The sequence below is a fragment of the Oncorhynchus keta genome, chromosome 16, assembly GCF_023373465.1.
Source record: "Oncorhynchus keta strain PuntledgeMale-10-30-2019 chromosome 16, Oket_V2, whole genome shotgun sequence".
Taxonomy (NCBI): Eukaryota; Metazoa; Chordata; class Actinopteri; order Salmoniformes; family Salmonidae; genus Oncorhynchus; species Oncorhynchus keta.
In genome coordinates, this window is record NC_068436.1 from 13,429,683 (window position 1) to 13,450,848 (window position 21,166).

Below are 21,166 nucleotides of genomic sequence, written 5' to 3' on the forward strand. Positions count from 1 at the left end.
GCCAGGTCCAACCGGACGCTGTGACTGAAAGTGACGGGTAGACCGTTGGAGGTTGGAAAGGGGTTGTTGTTGTGGGGTATAAAGAACACAGGAGGCATGATTCACATGCACAGGGCCGCATGCAGGGAGAGGAGGAAGATCAAAGCCAGACTGAATGGGACACAGACAGACAGACAGACAGACAGCTGCTGGGGCCCCACCCCCATCCCCTTACATGAATAAGCCATAAGGATAAACAGGAGAATGGGGGGTAGGGGGGGGAGGGCGCCTCTCTGGAGGGGGCAACAGTATGAGACATGCAGTTAGCATTCATCTGGATATTTACTTCAATGTGTCCTGTTAAGCTCGTCTGTGGTGGGAATCTGATGCTAACCTCAACGTCCACTTGGGAATTAAAAATATAGTTCAGCCCACTTAACAATTCCCATGTGGATTATGACTAATGGCCTGTTGTTCTTTTGCAAGTGTGAACCATGTTTGAAAACACGATACGTGAACATGTGTAGCTGGTATTGCGTGACGTGTTGGATGATTAAATAATTCACATACTCTGTACTATAGCCATCAGAAAGGGCAGTGCCAGATAGTCATACCAGAAGGGAAAGGCAGTGCCAGATATGTCTACTCTAAGTCATACCAGAAGGGAAGGGCAGTGCCAGATATGTCTACTCTAAGTCATACCAGAAGGGGAAGGGCAGTGCCAGATATGTCTACTCTAAGTCATACCAGAAGGAAAGGGCAGTGCCAGATATGTCTACTCTAAGTCATACCAGAAGGGAAAGGCAGTGCCAGATATGTCTACTCTAAGTCATACCAGAAGGGAAGGGCAGTGCCAGATATGTCTACTCTAAGTCATACCAGAAGGGAAGGGCAGTGCCAGATATGTCTACTCTAAGTCATACCAGAAGGAAATGGTAGTGCCAGATATGTCTACTCTAAGTCATACCAGAAGGGAAAGGTAGTGCCAGATATGTCTACTCTAAGTCATACCAGAAGGGAAAGGCAGTGCCAGATATGTCTACTCTAAGTCATACCAGAAGGAAGGCAGTGCCAGATATGTCTACTCTAAGTCATACCAGAAGAGAAAGGCAGTGCCAGATATGTCTACTCTAAGTCATACCAGAAGGGAAAGGCAGTGCCAGATATGTCTACTCTAAGTCATACCAGAAGGGAAAGGGCAGTGCCAGATATGTCTACTCTAAGTCATACCAGAAGGGAAGGGCAGTGCCAGATATGTCTACTGTAAGTCATACCAGAAGGGAAAGGCAGTGCCAGATATGTCTACTCTAAGTCATACCAGAAGGGAAAGGCAGTGCCAGATATGTCTACTCTAAGTCATACCAGAAGGAAAGGCAGTGCCAGATATGTCTACTCTAAGTCATACCAGAAGGGAAAGGCAGTGCCAGATATGTCTACTGTAAGTCATACCAGAAGGGAAGGCAGTGCCAGATATGTCTACTCTAAGTCATACCAGAAGGGAAAGGCAGTGCCAGATATGTCTACTCTAAGTCATACCAGAAGGGAAAGGCAGTGCCAGATATGTCTACTCTAAGTCATACCAGAAGGGGAAGGCAGTGCCAGATATGTCTACTAAGACATACCAGAAGGGAAAGGCAGTGCCAGATATGTCTACTCTAAGTCATACCAGAAGGGAAAGGCAGTGCCAGATATGTCTACTCTAAGTCATACCAGAAGGGGAAGGCAGTGCCAGATATGTCTACTCTAAGTCATACCAGAAGGGAAAGGCAGTGCCAGATATGTCTACTCTAAGTCATACCAGAAGGGAAAGGCAGTGCCAGATATGTCTACTCTAAGTCATACCAGAAGGGAAAGGCAGTGCCAGATATGTCTACTCTAAGTCATACCAGAAGGGAAAGGCAGTGCCAGATATGTCTACTCTAAGTCATACCAGAAGGGAAAGGCAGTGCCAGATATGTCTACTCTAAGTCATACCAGAAGGGAAAGGCAGTGCCAGATATGTCTACTCTAAGTCATACCAGAAGGGAAAGGCCTATCCAGTAAACCTGGCTGGTCAGATACTGACTAGATTGGATGGGAGTCTAGTATCAGGGGTGGTGCTGATGAAGCACCCAGGGAGAGGTGTCGACAGCGGCTGAGAGAGACAGGAGAGACCATGGTCTGGTTCTCTGCACTGGTTATGAGTAAGAGAAGACAGGCTATGTCAAGCCCATGGGGAGGGGTGGGTGTGGTGGCGGTAAAGGGTTGGGGTTCAGTGTTAGGTTCTCCATCTGTTCCCCAGCAACTCAGGCCTTTAAATTATTTAGTTAGGTTATTAGCTACACTTATCGTTGAGCCCCACGCCCTGTCGATTAATCAGCCGTCAGAGCAGGTGCTTGGCTGTTACTGTTAAACCCACGACCAGAGAGGAGCTGGGAGAAGCAAAGCTCTGGGTTTCGGGTTGTCAGGGCCTGAATAATTTAGAGGTTTTAAATCCAATAACCGGGCTTGCCGCCTTGTAAACACAAGCAATTTCATTAATCTCTGCTATTCCTAAGAGTTGAATCGAGGAATGTGCTTACAGGCTGAAAGTGTAAGTGAGAAAGTGAGCGCCTGTGTATAAAGTTACCGCTTAGCAAGCTAGGGTCCTGGAGAGTCAGCCCATTTGATTGTTTGATCTACAAATAGGTTAAGTGTAAAGCAGAATAGGATAGTTGTTACCAACCACTGCGAAGGGACAGCGGTGGGTTTTGACTGTGAGCCGAGGCTGATTAGCTAGTGTATTAATTCCTATTTCTTATGTCCTTTACTGTCTCAAAGAGGGCCATTAATTAAGGGCTGAGGTGATTGTTTGGTGCCAAATCATCCGAAAGTATCTCAAATTGATTGTGAAGCTCAACAAAGTCACTTATAAATGATTTGGACATGATGCGAAAAAATGCTAATATCGGTCCCATGACATAAATGGGATTTGTGCCAAAATGCTAAAGCGTTAGCATGTGTAAACAATGCCATGGAAACTAATCAAAGTGTGGATTGCTGTCATACCTGTTTTGTAATTTGGGTGAACTGTCCCTTTGTCATATTAATGTCACAGATTCAACATTGGAACTGCAGATGGTTATACACTACCACAATTATAGAGCGGCCATATTGGCAATAAACCTGTGATATGCTTGAAGATAGCCAGCAGTAGTTGATTCCTGTTCAATGATGGATTGGAAGGAATTTACAATATACATTACGACATAAGAGTGTTTGGGCATAATTTCTCAAATGAAAACAATGTATTCCACAATGATTCCTGTTCTAGAAATAAGACTACAACACCAAATAAGACAGCTACCATTGTGGAATACATTGATTTCATTTGAGAAATTATGCAAAACACTCTTATCCAGAGGAACGTGCCATAAGTGCATTCAGCAGAAGTAGCTAAAACATTACCTGTATGTACTAAACAGTGTGTGTGAAGAGAGTAGACTACCCTGCTGGTATTTCTGCAGCCAGACTGTATCATCCTGCAGCATAGATCACAGCGGGGTCAGAACCAGTCAGTGTTTAACATCCAAAGTACCTTCAGCCTAATGTGTGTCATCTGCCGTCTTAAATCATCCAGGCCCTGCTTTGATACCAACGCCAGCTTTCTGTCTGCGGAGCTACTGAAGCCCAGTCAACATACTCCTCTCTGTGTGTTTCTCTGTGTGTGTGAGTTTCTCTGTCTCTCTGTGTTTGTGTGTGTGTGTGTGTGTGTGTGTGTGTGTGTTTGACCAGTAGGTAGTGATTAGGCCATGCTCCCTCTGTGTCAGCACTGATAAGAAGGCCCAGGTCTGACTTTGATAGGGCCACTGGCCTGTCAGGAAGCCTAGTTTAAACTGACAGCTTTATCCAGACGCTGTTTCCGCTCTTCCTGTAAGGATGTTATTGATAGGAGGGCACCAGGTCTCCTACAGCACTGGCCCCTAGAGAGGGATACACTGGTATTAGTAACCTGTGACTCAAGTAGCACACCAGACCACTATATGTTACATATGGTAGTACACTAGGACCCATACTGTAGAGATATAGCGATGCAGCATTGGTCAGGAAAGGGGGAGAACTGAATGCATTCAACTGAAATGTGTCTTCCGCATTTAACCCAACCCCCTGCCTTAATCGACGTCCACATCATCTGTAACCTACACAGACCACTGTGTTATGGATGGGGGTAGACCAGGACCTCCAACACTGGCCCATAGTATACAGTAGGGACCTTGAGGACAGGGATACAGTGTAAACATATAGGGTCATTATAACGCTCGTACCTTCTATATATTTGTAGACGTTCAAGAGTGTCCTGGAGTGCTTTTTAACCAAACCCCTAACCAAACCTCCAGCGGGACACAGAATGAATGGGCTTGCGGGCCGGATCCTGTCCGCGGGCCGCATGTTGCCCACCCCTAGTGTAACCTAAGGTATCCTAAGAGTAAAGTAGTTTACTACAGCTTCTGCTGTGGGTCTATGACCATGTCTGTTATCCATGTGTTTAAAACAATAGTAGAGGAGTAAAACCACTACAAAGGCTGTGTCCCAACTGTTGGCTCAAAACAAATGGGATACATAGCAAGAACAATGTGCGGTAGCTTTTTTCTTTGAGCTATATTGTGTAAGAAAGAGCAGGTTCATCTGCTGATACCTTTGAATGATCTTATTCCTTCCAGCTGATTACAAAATATATCAGATTTATTTATCAGGAATTCCTACTTTTCTGTCGTGTGTGCTCCATTTGTCTCCGAGCCAGAATCCAGATTTTCCAATTTTGTATGTTGTCGTGGTCACATCCCTAACAATGTATTGAAGATTTAATATTATTTGTAATGGTGGACCTTCCGTTAATAAATCACAATGTTTACTGACTTACTGAGTGAGTGAGTGTTGCAGGGAGCCAATCGATTTCAGGCAAGATGGATGCAGCCATTACTGAATATTCTGTGTCAGGGAAATAGACCTCTAATGACTCTACTGTCTAAATGGGATCCTGTACTGTTGTTTTCGCATGCTGCAGCCTGTCTTATCAATCACATCTCACTATGCAGTATGCCTACTAAACTGACATCATCACTATTGTTTATATTCTAGAATGACAAAAGTTCTGTTCTTATGTCCTTAGTTATTCAGATGTCTCAAGGAATGGCTTTTCTAATGTGTAATAGTATTCAAATACACGTTTTCATATTTATTCATCTTTTACAGAAGTGTTCGGGTGGCGCCCAAGAAGGTGGGCGGGGCCCGTCCCCAGGCTCCTCCACTCCTGTCCCATCAGCCACCGCTGTGGGGCCGCGGGACACCAGTCAACAACGTTGCCGTGGTTTCCACGGGCGATGCCTCCCAGAGCACCACCGCTGAGGGCTGCAGCCGGTGAGTCCCAGACATTAGGAGGTATGTTAGGTGTCCCAGCAGTAAGGTTACCATGCTACGGAGATGGCACGTCAGAGCTGCATCAAAGGAGAAGTCAATGACAACACCAAGAATTCAAGCTTGCCAAACCCAAGGAAAATACCTGTCAACATTTTTTTTTTTTTTTACAGTCCCGAAATGTTTTGCTTGTCCGCAGTGAAGTTTTCAAGATATTGAACTTTCAAAATATCACCGTATGATGTGCTTTGCAGCTTATCTGAAAGTAAAAGAGTCGTCTTATCCTCTTCCTAAAACCTGTGTTGATACCACAGTCCTAATCTGCCTCCTTAAGCCTTCGCAGTACTTCTATGTTAGGTTCCATAGATGAGTCCTCAGTATAAGGTGGCAGGTAGCCTAGTGGTTAAGAGCATTGGGGCTGTAATCCCTGAGCCAGCTAGGTGAAAAATCTGCCGATGTGCCCTTGAGCAAGGCACTTAACCTCATTGCTCCTGTAAGTCACTCTGGATAAGAGCGTCTGCTAGATGAATAAAATGTAGGATAGTATTTCAGTGTGTCTTTCTAAATGTTCCCTCCACGCTGTGTAATCCAGTTAGCCTGGAACACAGCAGAGCAGGCAGACCGAGCAGCATTATTACAGGATTAGTGCGTTATCAGGGATCACTGTCAGACGCTATATAGTACAGTACTCTGACTGCAGCACTAATGCAGACTTTTATTCGGTCTTAATGGGGTATTTATTTAGGTTTGGCTTAAATGTGATGATGCCATGTTGACATTAGGTAAAGAACGAGTGATCTGTGTGTCGTAGAACTAGGAATTATACAGTGAATATGAATGATAAATTATGCATAAGTTATAGAATCATAGATTAATGTATAAACTATATCAAGTCCACATTGTTTTCTATGCAGTCTTGTCTATTGAGTGGAGTAGGACTCCTTAGTCCATGGTGACAGTCGGTAAACACTGGGCAGAAGACCTATTGACATTTCCTTTCATGTTCTGTGTGTGGATAGAGCATGTTTTATATGTGTGTGTGTGTGTTTTAGGTGGGAAATGTTTTGCGTAAGTGTGTGTGTGTGTGTGTGTGCGGTTTGAGAGGAGTGTGTGTGAAAGGCGGTGTGTGTGTGTGTGTGTGTGTGTGTGTTTAAGGGGGCCAGTGGGAGGATTAGAGAGAAGTTAATTTACTCCTCCACTGTTTGAAGGAGCTACTTCATGTCCACCGGGAGCCTCTCAACGGGCCACACAGCACAGTGGTGCTTAAAGACGGGGCCCCGTGTCCACACACACACATTCCAGTCCACAGCCTGTCATTCCCTAAGAGTTATCCCCGCTCTGAGACCTTCCCTTACGGCTGGGAAAACAAGCCCACCGAACACCAGAGGATTCGCCTCCATGTATTCAGCCGGGCATTATGGAATTTATGGGCGACAGTGAAATAGAATTTATTGCCAGATCAATCAAATGTTGTGCTTTGTAGACGTTATAGACTCGTGTGTCTCTGCCGCGAGGACGGTGTCGTAAAGCACCTGGAAGTCATTTCATGAATATGTGCCCAAAGCGATGAAAGCAAATGTGTTAATTAAAAAAGTAGACTTTTTTTTGCTTACTTTATATAAAATCATTTTTCATTATTTACCGGAACATTTTGAAATTGTTCAGTCCAAAATCAGCTCAAAAGGCAAACAAATCCTGTATCCATAGTGGTGTGTAAAAGAAAAACATGCTAATATCCATGCTGGTTTGTAAAAACAATCTGCATGAATATTCCCTGATGAATGGAGCATTAATTAGCCATACATGAACAAAATGATCTGTGCCCAAGTGGAAGGAAGCTGTACGGAGGCAGCTCTACATCATCCACTATCTAACACCAGACAATTACACTACACTTATCCCACACACACATACATCCACCCGTTCTGGAACATTAGAATGGAAACCCTCAAAACAGATTTATTGAGCCACTCGTTCCTTCAGTGCAGTAATGTATTGGTGTGGAGGGCCAATGTATTGTCATATCCTGCTATCAGACTAGTAATGGTACTGATACTGATAATCATATTAATAATGATACTGATACTAATAATGATACTGATACTTATAACGATACTGATACTAATAACGATACTGATACTAATAACGATATGGATACGAATAATGATATGGATATGAATAATGATATTGATACTAATACTGATACTAATACTGATGCTGGTACTAATAATGATACTGATACTAATAACGATACTGATACTAATAATGATGCTAATAATGATACTGATACTAATAATGCTACGGATACTAATAATGATACTGATGCTAATAATGATACTGATACCAATAACGATACTGATACCAATAACGATACTGATACCAATAACGATACTGCTACCAATAATGATACTGATATGAATAATGCTGCTAATAATGATACTGATACTAATAATGATACTGATACTAATAATGGTGCTAATAATGATACTGATAATGATGCTAATAATGATACTGATACTAATAATGATACTGATACTAATAATGATGCTGGTACTAATACTGATGCTGGTACTAAAAGTGATGCTGGTACTAAAAGTGATGCTGGTACTAAAAGTGATGCTGGTACTAAAAGTGATGCTGGTACTAATACTGATGCTGATACGAATAATGATGCTGATACTGATGCTGGTACTAATACTGATGCTGGTACAAATAATGGTACTGATACTAATAAAGGTACTGATACTAATAAAGGTACTGATACTAATAAAGGTACTGATACTAATAAAGGTATTGATACTAATAATGGTGCTAATAATGATACTGATACTAATAATGCTACGGATACTAATAATGATACTGATACTAATAATGATGCTAATAATGATACTGATAATGATGCTAATAACGATACTGATACCAATAACGATACTGGTACCAATAGCGATACTGATACTAATAATGATATTGATACGAATAATGATATTGATACTAATACTGATACTAATACTGATACTAATACTGAGGCCGGTACTAATAACGATACTGATACTAATAACGATACTGATACTAATAACGATACTGATACTAATAATGATACTGATACTAATAATGATACTGATACTAATAATAATGATACTGATAATGGTGCTAATAATGATACTGATATCAATAATGCTACTGATACTAATAACGATACTGATACTAATAATGCTAATAATGATACTAATAATGATACTGATACTAATAATGATACTTATACTAATAATGATACTGATGCTGGTACTAATACTGATGCTGGTATGAATACTGATGCTGGTACGAATAATGATGCTGGTACAAATAATGGTACTGATACTAATAATGGTACTGATACTAATAATGGTACTGATACTAATAAAGGTACTGATACTAATAAAGGTACTGATGCGAATATTGATACTGATGCGAATATTGATACTGATACTAATAACACTGATACGAATAATGATACTGATACTAATAATGGTACTGATACGAATAATGATAATGATACGAATAATGATACTGATACGAGTAATGATACTGATGCTAATAATGATACTTATAATGATACTGATACTAATAATGGTACTGATACTAATAATGGTACTGATACGAATAATGATACTGATACTAATAATGATACTGTTACGAATAATGATAATGATATGAATAATGATACTGATACGAGTAATGATACTGATGCTAATAATGATACTTATAATGATACTGATACTAATAATGGTGCTGATACTAATAATGGTGCTGATACTAATAATGGTACTGATACGAATAATGATACTGATACGAATATTGATACGAATACTGATACGAATAATGATACTGATACGAATAATGATATTGATACTAATACTGATGCTGGTACTAATAATGATACTGATACTAATAACGATACTGATACTAATAATGATGCTAATAATGATACTGATACTAATAATGATACTGCTACTAATAATGATACTGATAATGATGCTAATACTGATAATGATGCTAATAATGATACTGATAATGATGCTAATAATGATACTGATAATGATGCTAATAATGATACTGATACTAATAATGATACTGATACTAATAATGATACTGATACTAATAATGATACTGATACTAATAATGATACTAATAATGATACTGATACTAATAATGATACTTATACTAATAATGATACTGATGCTGGTACTAATACTGATGCTGGTATGAATACTGATGCTGGTACGAATAATGATGCTGATACTAATACTGATGCTGGTACAAATAATGGTACTGATACTAATAATGGTACTGATACTAATAAAGGTACTGATACTAATTATGGTACTGATACTAATAAAGGTACTGATACTAATAAAGGTACTGATACTAATAAAGGTACTGATACTAATAAAGGTACTGATGCGAATATTATAATAATGATACTATTAACGATACTTATACTGATAATGATGCTAATAATGAACCACTGGATTATCTCCAGAAACCACATTTATACTCCACTCCTTCCTTTATGTAGAAATGCATTGAGGTGGATGAGGGAGGTGTGTGTGTGTGTGTGTGTGTGTGTGTGTGTGTGTGTGTGTGAGTGTGTGTGTGTGTGTGTGTGTGCGCTCTTCTGTTCGTGTGTGTCTACTGTCCTGTCCTGCTCCCAGACTAATAATGAGGCTCTCTGGTTTCCACCAGGATCAGCCAGCACCAACCTGCCATCTGTCCCCACGCTGTCCCCAATGACCCGGACACAGCCCCCAGTATGAGGTGATACACACACACATTCTTAATTTTGTCTATTTGTGTTGTGATGTTCGACAATATTGTGGATTCTGTAGTGGTTTTAGCTGCTGCTTTGTGGATCAATTTCAGATATAAAGTCACCTCTATGCATTTGAATATTCTATTCTACATATTTGCCTGGTGTAAACGTGTAACGTGCATGTGTTTGAATATGAGTGTCTCATCTTCCCTCAGTATCTCAGAGAGACTGGAGCATGCTCTGGATAAGGCTGCCCCCTACTGAGAGAGATCTTTGTGGACTTTGCCCCCTTCCTCTCTCGCACCCTGCTGGGTAGTCACGGACAGGAGCTCCTCATCGAGGGCACCAGTAAGTACCCGTCTAGAGAGCATCATGGACCACATGGATTTCCACACAAATCAAATGCATTTATAAAGCCCTCATTACATCAGCAGATGTCACAAAGTCCTTACACACACTCACACATACACACACACACTAGATTCTAATGATATCAAACTCGTCTTTTATATGAACCACTTATCCCAATAAAAGGTTTCTCTAGATTTCCAACCTGACTGTCAATAATCTGAGGGCTAACCTACCATCCCACCCTCAGACACAGGCACACCAGTATACACACTGCAGAATTACGGGACATTTCTCACGCTTCATCTAAACAGCACTAACACAGGCCCTTTGGTAATGACATCAAGGCTGGTAAAGGCCTCAATAGAGTGGATCAGTTTTAACAAACTGATTGTAGCTGTGCTGCGGTACAGGGAGGGGAGGGTGGGTCCTAGAGGCCTGGGTCAGGGGTCAGCCCACTAATGGGAGTGTTTGGGATGTCTACTGCCACCAAACAAAATGGAAAGTTGATTGATAGCTGCAGGGGGGAGGGGGTTAGGGATTTGTGTGTGTGTGTGTGGGGGGTTGTGGTTGGGTGTGTCGGAGTGTGAGGGGATTATGCGTGTGTGTCCATACATGCGTGTGTGTGTGGGCGTGCACAGACCAGAGTAACTGAGAATGTAGAGGTCACTGTCCCTTTTCCTCTCTGCATATGAAATGACCCCTGGCCACTCCACTGCCCCCACCCCCTGCCCCCTCTTCCCCTCAGACCTTCTACCACTATAGGATCAATGAGACATATGCTGAACCACGTCTCAGCCTGTAATACAAGGCCCAATATGTATTAGTTTACAGTAACATCATGTCCACTCATTAGGCCACATCAATGCTACTCTGTCCCCATGCAGATGTCGCCGGATTAGGTACTTCTGGTCAGATTGTGTTTGTGTGTCATTGAGCGTGCACACACTACTACACACATCTACATTTTCACTGAAGAAGGCAGCCAAAATGGCTGTCATGGCAGTGAACTTGTATTTTAGTTAAAACTTTCATTCTCTCTCTCCCTCCCTCTCTCTCGCTCTCCATGTCCTCTCTCTCCCCCTCCTTTCTCTCTCTCCCCTGTCTTTCTCCCCTCCTCTCTTTCTCCAGGTCTGGTGTGTATGAAGTCCAGCAGTTCGGTGGTAGAGCTAGTCATGCTGCTCTGTTCTCAGGCAAGTCTTCCATCTTTGTCTCTCTCTACCTCCACCTCTCTTTCCTTCCCTCCCTCTCTATCCCTCCTTCTCTTCACCCCATCTGAGTTATTGTCCCTATCGTCCTCACCTTGAGTGCAGTAACTCCAGGATGGAGAGATGGAGGAACCATCTCTTCCTCCATCTCTCCTCCTCACCTCCCCTCAGGACATTCCAGAGTCACCCCAATCTCTCGCTCCCGTTCTCCAAATGAGAGAGAAGGCATCTTTAATGACCTCTGATATTGGCCTTAAGGTCAAGGGTTCCCGACCTGTCCGTCCACCTTGACCCTTACCGTCGGCCCCGGTGGCCCTCAGCGTTCCTCTGTGGCTGGGGCCAACCTGATGAGGAGGGGAAATTCTGCTTTGCATTGATTCCGGTTAGCAGCTTCCCCTTCTGTTTGGTTGTGTTCTGTGTCCAAGTTTATTTAGTGCGCGCTGATGGAGGATTCATGAATACAGATGAAGGAATCATAGCAGGTGTGGTGCAGCAGTAGATCAATGGGCTGGGTGTCAATAAACTGGAGATAGATCACACAGCTAATGGTGGAGTGCAGGGATCAGGAGAGGCCATGGTCTGCTGGACATTTACATTCATGGATATACCGCACACGATCAGGCAGGCAAACACATGCGCGCACACACACATGCGCATGCGCACACACACATGCGCACACACACATACACACAAGGACACAGAAATACACAAGCACCCATTCACACACATACAAACACACCCACACACAGTGTGTTATACATGGATGAGAGACACACTCGTACATAATCACAAACATACTATTTCCTTATAGGCTTGTGAGAACACATACACTGCTCCTATACAGACAAGTACCCAACCAAATGCACTCACACCCCCACAGTGCAGAGACACACACACACACCCCACAGTGCAGAGACACACACACACACACACACCCCATAGTGCAGAGACACACACACCCCCCCACAGTGCAGAGACACACTCACACCCCCACAGTGCAGAGACACACACCACCCCCACAGTGCAGAGACACACACACACCCCACAGTGCAGAGACACACTCACACCCCACAGTGCAGAGACACACTCACACCCCCACAGTGCAGAGACACACTCACACCCCCACAGTGCAGAGACACACTCACACCCCCACAGTGCAGAGACACACACACACCCCACAGTGCAGAGACACACACACACCACCAAAGATGCAGGATAATAACTGTATCCCCGCTGGGCCTTGTTTGTTAGCAGAAGAGGGGTTTCCTATTTAAAACACCACTCAACACCACAAAAAAAAAACAGAAAACACAATTGATTAATGACACCTCTCTCTCAGACCGCACTGCGCTTTTTTTTAATCTGTTATATTTTAAAAAGAAACACCGCCTTTCATCTGCCTTTTTCCTCCTCCTCCTTTTCCTCCTCCATCCCATTTACTTCCCATTATTCACTTCACTTGTTCTCCAGAAGAGAGGTAATCTAGAGAGATTACACATCCGCTCTGGTGTCACCGGGGCAGTGTGGATTTTTGGCTAGCGGGGCGCGGGGACGTCGGGGAGGGGAAGTGAACCCTAGCGGTTCTGGAGAGAGGGAGGGAGTGGAGAATAAATGACATGCTCTAATGCCCCTATTTGTCATATCTGTCAGGGTGTTGTTTAATGCTAATATAATCAAAGGCAGAATCTGGTGATTGCCGACCGAGAGAAAGAGGGCCCCTGGCCCCCAGTCCCACTAGTCTCTCTCGCTCTCTCTCTTTCTGTCTCTCTGAAGCATTATGACTTTCTCTCTCTATGGGAAAAGCGAACGGTCCAAGATGGCGTTGATTGCTTCAGTAAATCATCCAACCAAATTCTCTCACAGCCGAAGCAAATGTAATTGTGTTGTTGTGTGGAAAGGAGGAGGGAGGGGGTGTTGCTGATATGATCTACCTTGATATATATATATATATCTCATGAGAGAGAGAGAGAGAGAGATCTGTTTTTCTTCCCTGGGTTAAATTCCAGCCAGACTTGTGTTGTGGTGATAATTACATTTTTTTCCCTGTGATTTGCGTGCACCTCTGTTTCCCCTCTCTCTCTGACTGGGAAAGTGAGAGAAAGAAAGGCAGGCAGGGAGTGATTGATGATGTTATATACGCCAGCCGCAGGGCCCTCCGGCACAGGAAATGCTCTTGAACCCCACAGGAAGCGCTTCAATCGGCGGCCATCTTGAGAATGTAGACCCCAATGAGCGAGCCCCAAGCGTTGGTCCGCGGGAGGAGATTGAGATGATTTTGATAGATTTCTCTCTTCCCCCCCCTCCTCTCACTTCTTCCTTCTCATCCATGATGGCACGATGCGATAGCTATCATGTCTGAAATGTTTTATTAATTTCCTGAGGGGTTGAGATGGAGTGGGACCGGGTCAGAGGTCGAGAGGCTAGGGGCCACAGAGGAGTTTTTAATCACGCCTCGTATGAGACATACAACACAGGGCCACTTCAGCCTGGCATTGAGGAGGGGATACTAAACCACTGTTTGATAGGACCCCGTCTGTAAAGAACGCTGCTACTCTACCCAATTAAAGATCCATTTTGATCTGAGATCAGAGACATTAATGTCAGAGACGTTATTGCTTCATTGCTTGGTCTCTTGTGGTTGTATTGATCAGCATATACAAAGTGATGGAATAATGGCGTGGTGGTGTGGTTTCATAAACATGGCTTGAACTCTACCTAGTGATAGATCCAGCATTTCTCTCTCGAGGATGAGGTTCAGTCGTGTAGATGTAGTATCCTGTACCGTAGGTCCAGTTGTTGTTTCAAGGTTGTTGATAAATGAAGGCATTTCATTTAGCTGTTTAATGTTTCAATTAACTCATTGGTTTTCTGGCATCTGTGGGCTTTTTAGTAAGTCAACCAGAAATGTTATTTTCATTGGGATGACAATCTAACTTTGGGTTGATGAGGAACTGCATCCACGTTCATTGTTAAGTCGAATCCTTTGGACTAAAAGGAGGGATGGAAGAGATGGCTCTGATCCAGCTCCCCAAGCGGAGTATCAAGACATCCTGTTCCTCTCAGGTAATTGCTTGCGATGTATCCTTCAAAGCTGAGACTTGTTGGGTATTATGTGACTATGATCTCTGAGACTCCGTCAGTCCGAGCACAGCGCTCTCTCCGCAAGGCCTCTCTCCTCACCGACAACGCCCTTAATTCGCCGTGACAGGCTCTCTCCATGACAACGAACAGTGGCCTAGCTTCTCTCTGTCACCATGTCGGATCTACAGCCTTCAAAGTTGCATCACTTAAAAGGTTTCCATCCACAACACTGATAAATAGATAATGCTGACTCAGTTAAAGGTGTGTGTGTGTGTCTGTTTATGTGCATACGTGTGCTAGCAAACATGTGCTAGTCTCCTCTCTCCTCCACTCTCCACTCTGATAAATCATCTCATTGGATACAGGACAGTCCACTATCAGAGAGGCGTCTGTCAGATAAATCAGCCAGCAGCGCTGTCTGTGTCCTGTAGATCACTGGTTATTGTCTGAGCAGTCTGTCAGGACATCCAACCTTACAGCACTTATCACTACATCCCTCCTGTACATAGAGAGGTGTGGAGGGAGGAGTCAACTAGCCTCCTGTACATAGAGAGGTGTGGAGGGAGGAGTCAACTACCATCCTGTACATAGAGAGGTGTGGAGGGAGGAGTCAGTCAACTACCATCCTGTACATAGAGAGGTGGGAGGAGGAGTCAACTACCATCCTGTACATAGAGAGGTGTGGAGGGAGGAGTCAACTACCATCCTGTACATAGAGAGGTGTGGAGGGAGGAGTCAACTAGCATCCTGTACATAGAGAGGTGTGGAGGGAGGAGTCAACTACCATCCTGTACATAGAGAGGTGGGAGGGAGGAGTCAACTACCATCCTGTACATAGAGAGGTGTGGAGGGAGGAGTCAACTACCATCCTGTACATAGAGAGGTGTGGAGGGAGGAGTCGACCACCATCCTGTACATAGAGAGTGTGTGAGAGGGAGTCAACTACCATCCTGTACATAGAGGTGTGGAGGGAGGAGTCAACCACCATCCTGTACATAAAGAGGTGTGGAGGGAGGAGTCGACCACCATCCTGTACATAGAGAGGTGTGGAGAGTGGAGTCAACTACCATCCTGTACATAGAGGTGTGGAGGGAGGAGTCAACCACCATCCTGTACATAGAGGTGTGGAGGGAGGAGTCAACCACCATCCTGTACATAGAGGTGTGGAGGGAGGAGTCAACCACCATCCTGTACATAGAGAGGTGGGGGAGTCAACTACAATGGTGTACATTGAGAGAAGGTGGTGGGGGAGGAGGGTGGGCAGGAGTGTACAATTATTGGTAACATGATGGCATATGTACTACTCTACTCATGTACAAATTAAGTTCTGTTTCGGCTTTTGTGCAAGACTGTGTCGGCGTCGAGGTCACTGCTCGAGCGGCAGGTAGGCAAGCGGTTAAGGGCGTTGGGCCAGTAACCGAAAGGTTGTTGGTTTAAATCCCAGAGCCGACCAGGTGAAAGATCTGCTGATGTGCCCATGAACAAGGCTCTTAATCTTAATTGCTTCTGTAAATTCCTCTGGACAAGAGTGTCTGCTAAATGAGTTGAATGTAAATTCTGTGTAAGGCAGTACAATTTTGTTTCTCCAAAGAAGGAAATAATTTTCACTCCACACTTTTCTCAAAGGGTGAACCATAGTACTAAGTCTGATATTACCCCTCTCTGACCAGACAGGAGAGTTTCTGATATTACCCCTCTGACCAGGAGAGTACCTTTCATATTTCACCATGTACACAAGCTGACAAGCACAGACACTGATATGAGAACGAGAGCGAGGCAAGTACATTCCGAACCCTTATGAGTTTGGAACCTGGAAGGTAAGATAACACTATATTAATAGTGCCTGTCAGTCTCCACTCTGCATGTCAGGTAAAAATAAAATCTTTATTTGAAACAGGATTATGTTCACGTATAAATAATCCCAATTTACTCTCGCCGTTTTGCACCCCCCGAGCCTGAGCAGACTCACAGTAAAACAGCCTGGTGCCAAATTAAAATCCGCTCAATTTTAGAGGTCCCCTGGCCACTAGGCCCTCTTCCTGTCAGGAAGGGTCCCCTCTAGCTGCATAGCTCACATCAGCAGGGTGCCGCAAAATGAAGTGCCGGTTAGTGTTACTGTTTTCACTCCTCCCAGCCAGGAGAGTACCTTTCAAAGACTGTCTAAGCCTGATATTACCCCTCTCCTCCCAGCCAGGAGAGTACCTTTCAAAGACTGTCTAAGCCCGATATTACCCTCTCCTCCGAGCCAGGAGAGTACCTTTCAAAGACTGTCTAAGCCTGATATTACCCCTCTCCTCCCAGCCAGGAGAGTACCTTTCAAAGACTGTCTAAGCCCGATATTACCCCTCTCCTCCGAGCCAGGAGAGTACCTTTCAAAGACTGTCTAAGCCTGATATTACCCCTCTCCTCCCAGCCAGGAGAGTACCTTTCAAAGACTGTCTAAGCCTGATATTACCCCTCTCCTCCGAGCCAGGAGAGTACCTTTCAAAGACTGTCTAAGCCTGATATTACCCCTCTCTGACCAGCCAGGAGAGTACCTTTCAAAGACTGTCTAAGCCCGATATTACCCCCTCTCCTCCGAGCCAGGACAGGACCTTTCAAAGACTGTCTAAGCCTGATATTACCCCCTCTCTGACCAGCCAGGAGTACCTTTCAAAGACTGTCTAGTACCCTTCCTCAAAGACTGTCTAAGCCAGATATTACCCTCTCCTCCAAAGGACAGGACCTTTCAAAGACTGTCTAAGCCTGATATTACCCCTCTCTGACCAGACAGGAGAGTACCTTTCAGAGAATGTCTAAGCTGATATTACCCCTCTCTGACCAGACTAGAGGGGGACACGGGCTGGGGGAGGAAAAATAACACTTTGATTGCACTGATCTTGAACCTTGTGTGTGTGTTTGAGTACGCAGCAGGGTGTTTGCTCCGGCTGTGAAGAGTGATGGGGAAAGCATTCGGCCCCGGAGTTTCAGAGCATTCCTCCTCCGTCTTTCACCTTCCCCACGTCCCCTGGTCCCTAAACATCTCATACTACATGACTATGCTCTTGATCCATTAAAAAGTCAGCAGAAAGGGGTAGAAATGCAACCAGTGGACATCTGTGAATACTTGTTTGGTCTTGACATTGATTGATTGATTGATTGATTGATTGGTTGATTTAAATTGTATTGGAAAAACGATGCACTGGGTACAACCCCAAATTAAATTAACTTGTTTCTAACATGGCCCCCAATGGAATACACAAAATATGGACAAAACACAAGAAAACAACAGTAATCCCTACAGTTCAAAACAGCCCCATACAACACCATACAGCATAGAATAAATCAATACAAAGTCATCTGTACAACTATGCTCATAACCACCTACCTTGTTATGTATGTACCACCTGGTTTTATAACCCACTTTGTAATCCAAGGCAGATTACACCATCTGAAAATAACTTTTCAATGTCTGCCTTGATCACAAACAGAAGACTAAGTGAGAAAGTCAACCACAGACAGACATCTCCAGGTTGTTTTCACCTTCGGGTCATTAAGAGTCGTAGTCCTCTAGCTCTCAGGTCAGAGAGTATTGCTCTTGTAGCCGTAGTGATGCCGTGCTCGGGGTTAAACTCCATGTCCTGCCGCTCTCCATTGTCAGCCTAGAGGTTAAAGGTCAGGGGTCAGGAGAAGCCAAGTGCTCCAGGGAAGAAAGTCAATGTCTGCTGATCTGCCCATTGACTTGAGGAGAGGTGTCCATCTGTTAAACAGGTTAACTCTGGAAGGGTCGGATCACTGGAGCTCTGACAATGAACCATATTATCAGCTATTACACTGGATTAGTGCAGGTTTACTGTTGGATGGTGAGTTTAGCATTGATAATGTTTTGGGGTGATTTCAAACTCGTGTTTTAATCCTAGAAATGACCCATGTGAGTGTCTTATTTATTAGTCATTTCCACTATTCTCAATCACCACCCTTAAATACTAATTACTCCTCAACCCAGATCGTTATTTTATCCAGGCTTTTCTGCCAGATAAATATTAGTATTTTTTAGGTGTGAATGTGATCACATGGACGCAAGCCATTTTCTGAGAGATGTTTTCCTTAAACACAGATAGAGAACTGGCATGTGGGGTTGTTGAGTGTTGAGGAAGTCCCATCCGCAATTAGACTTTGTCGACACTCGCTGTCACAAGTCCTTTTGATACGGCGACCAGATTAGGAAATGAACTTGTCAACTTCCTTATCCTTCAGCAACCGGTTACAGGTGGAATGAGCATTCAACTGTTGACTCTGAAATGAATGCATCTCGTTTGCACAATGTCTTTGATCTCTCATCGTATAGACAAAGCTTCATTTTTTAAAGTTTGCAAGTCAGAGACATTTGGATACAAATGAGAATATTTTGTCATTTCACAAACGTTTGTTTCATTATTCTGAACGGCTTCTGTGTCACCGTCTTATCGCCACGTGGTTTATAGGGTTATAACCACCAACGTCACGTCATATCTACTAGTATCATCTACTAGAAATGCAAGCTTCTGTGGCTTACTGACAGTTTCTTATTCTGTCTTTCATTCTTAGATGTGAAACAGATGGACAACCATGAATGAGTTCTGTTCCTCCGTCAGCCCTTAACAGGAGAGCACGGCATGTTCTGTCTAGCAGTTCTCGTCCTGACTGTACGTTGCCACGTAATTCAGTTTCCTCCACTGGCCAAAGAGACACAGTAGTAATGTTTTGTTTGTATTTGTACATTTTTCTAAGGCGTAGCTGTAACAACGAGACAACTCCGCGTCCCAAATAGCAGCCTATTCCCTAAATTGTGCACCATTGCCCCGGTTAAAAAGTATCAAGTAGTGCACTAAATGGGGAATAGTGTTCCATTTAGGACACAACTCCACGGGACTTATTTTTGTTCTCGTTCCAAAGCTGAAAGGAAGCACACAGTACACACTTAGCGCTTACGACGATTCGTGCTCTCTTTGTCTCCTGTAAAGTCATATTCCCCAGCCCCTTTACCAAACTAACAAATACTTGTGATTATGACTGATGGGACTGAAACACACAAGCGACTTGTTTATTTTTGGTGGGGAGAACCCAGTTTTTTTTTGGGGGGGGGGTTTAACAGGGTGTGTGTGGTGTTGTGACCAGGTTTGACGTTTCAAAGAGGAGTTTGTAGGGAAGTCTGTGTTTTGTCACTAGTTGTGGAGTTTAAACCTTCATTATGGATAATCAGTGGTAATGAGGAAGTGTGTCTGTGTGTGTGTCTGTGTGTGTGTCTGTGTGTGTGTGTGTGTCTGTGTGTGTGTGTCTGTGTGTGTGTGTGTGTGTGTGTGGGTGTGGAGACTCATTGCCATGGAGTCATCAGACATAAACCAAACATAGAAACTGGCTTATTGACTTCTGATTGAGAATGGCATTTGGTTTGAATGGAGCTTTACTTTTGATCCTGACATTGGGGAAACACACACGCGCTGGGATATGGTCCAACATCAGGATCACATTGACTGGTGGTCGTACCGATGAGACAGGACAGGCAGAACAACTTGCGGTGGTGGAGTAGTCTCCTGATGTCAGGTCAGAGGTTAGAGGTCACAAATGGCTGCTTGTATCCTCTCATCAGGGTGAGGATGGGGTTATGGAATGGCCCTTATCACAGCCATAAAAGCCTGACCGCACTGACCAGGGCAGCCAAAGAAATCCATACCCCATCACAGAGCTGTCTGATAGATAGCCTCCCGTTTGTCACCATGAGGTGTGTGTGACCCTCTGATTAGGGTCATAACCTTTTTTAATTCAACAATAATGTCATTTTCTGTCTCATAACGGGGACATTAGTCTTGTTTATATGACCCTGGCGTGCCTGTTCAGAATGCCTCGTGGGGACCTGTGGTAATGTGAAGTGATTGAATAAAATACTTTAAACTTCTGCTCCATGCCATTGTACTGTAAATAGATTTCATTTTCACACCAGCAGAACTTACATTAAAAGAAGCTGTGTCCAGGATGAGCTCTGTTTTGGAATATATCAAATAAGATCCCTTCAGTCACTAGAACAGTTCAATAGTATCCAGAGGGCAGCAGTAAGGAAACTCCCCGTTCTCAGGAGACAACGTGTCCTTTCTCCTTCTTCCTTGTTGTTCCTGAGAGCAGAGCCAGACCTGTTTATGTCTGCACTTCCTGTGGTGTTTATTTCAGGCCCGGTAGGACGGCGTGGCGCAGCGCTGCATAACATGGAGTAGCATTGCGTGTCCCCCACTGCTTGCAGGGCAGGCCTGCCGAGGCTCATGGCTCTCGTCATTCAGCCTTTGGCCCATTGGTCTGGGTCATGTTCTTTAGGGCAGGCAACGGAAAACGTTTAAAAATGTTTTTCAACAGAAAACGAAAATGGGTGGCTCTTATT

The 21,166-nt window shown here is 43.8% G+C and overlaps 1 protein-coding gene across 1 annotated transcript in view; it reads left to right on the forward strand.

The window, feature by feature from the left end:
- Positions 1-21,166, forward strand: part of LOC118395562 (lipopolysaccharide-responsive and beige-like anchor protein) — a 405,339-nt gene that overhangs the window by 133,411 nt on the left and 250,762 nt on the right. The window contains 5 exon segments of the mRNA XM_052464349.1: positions 5,191-5,355; positions 10,075-10,146; positions 10,357-10,388; positions 10,391-10,489; positions 11,621-11,682. Coding sequence (XP_052320309.1) covers positions 5,191-5,355; positions 10,075-10,146; positions 10,357-10,388; positions 10,391-10,489; positions 11,621-11,682 — 430 coding nt within the window.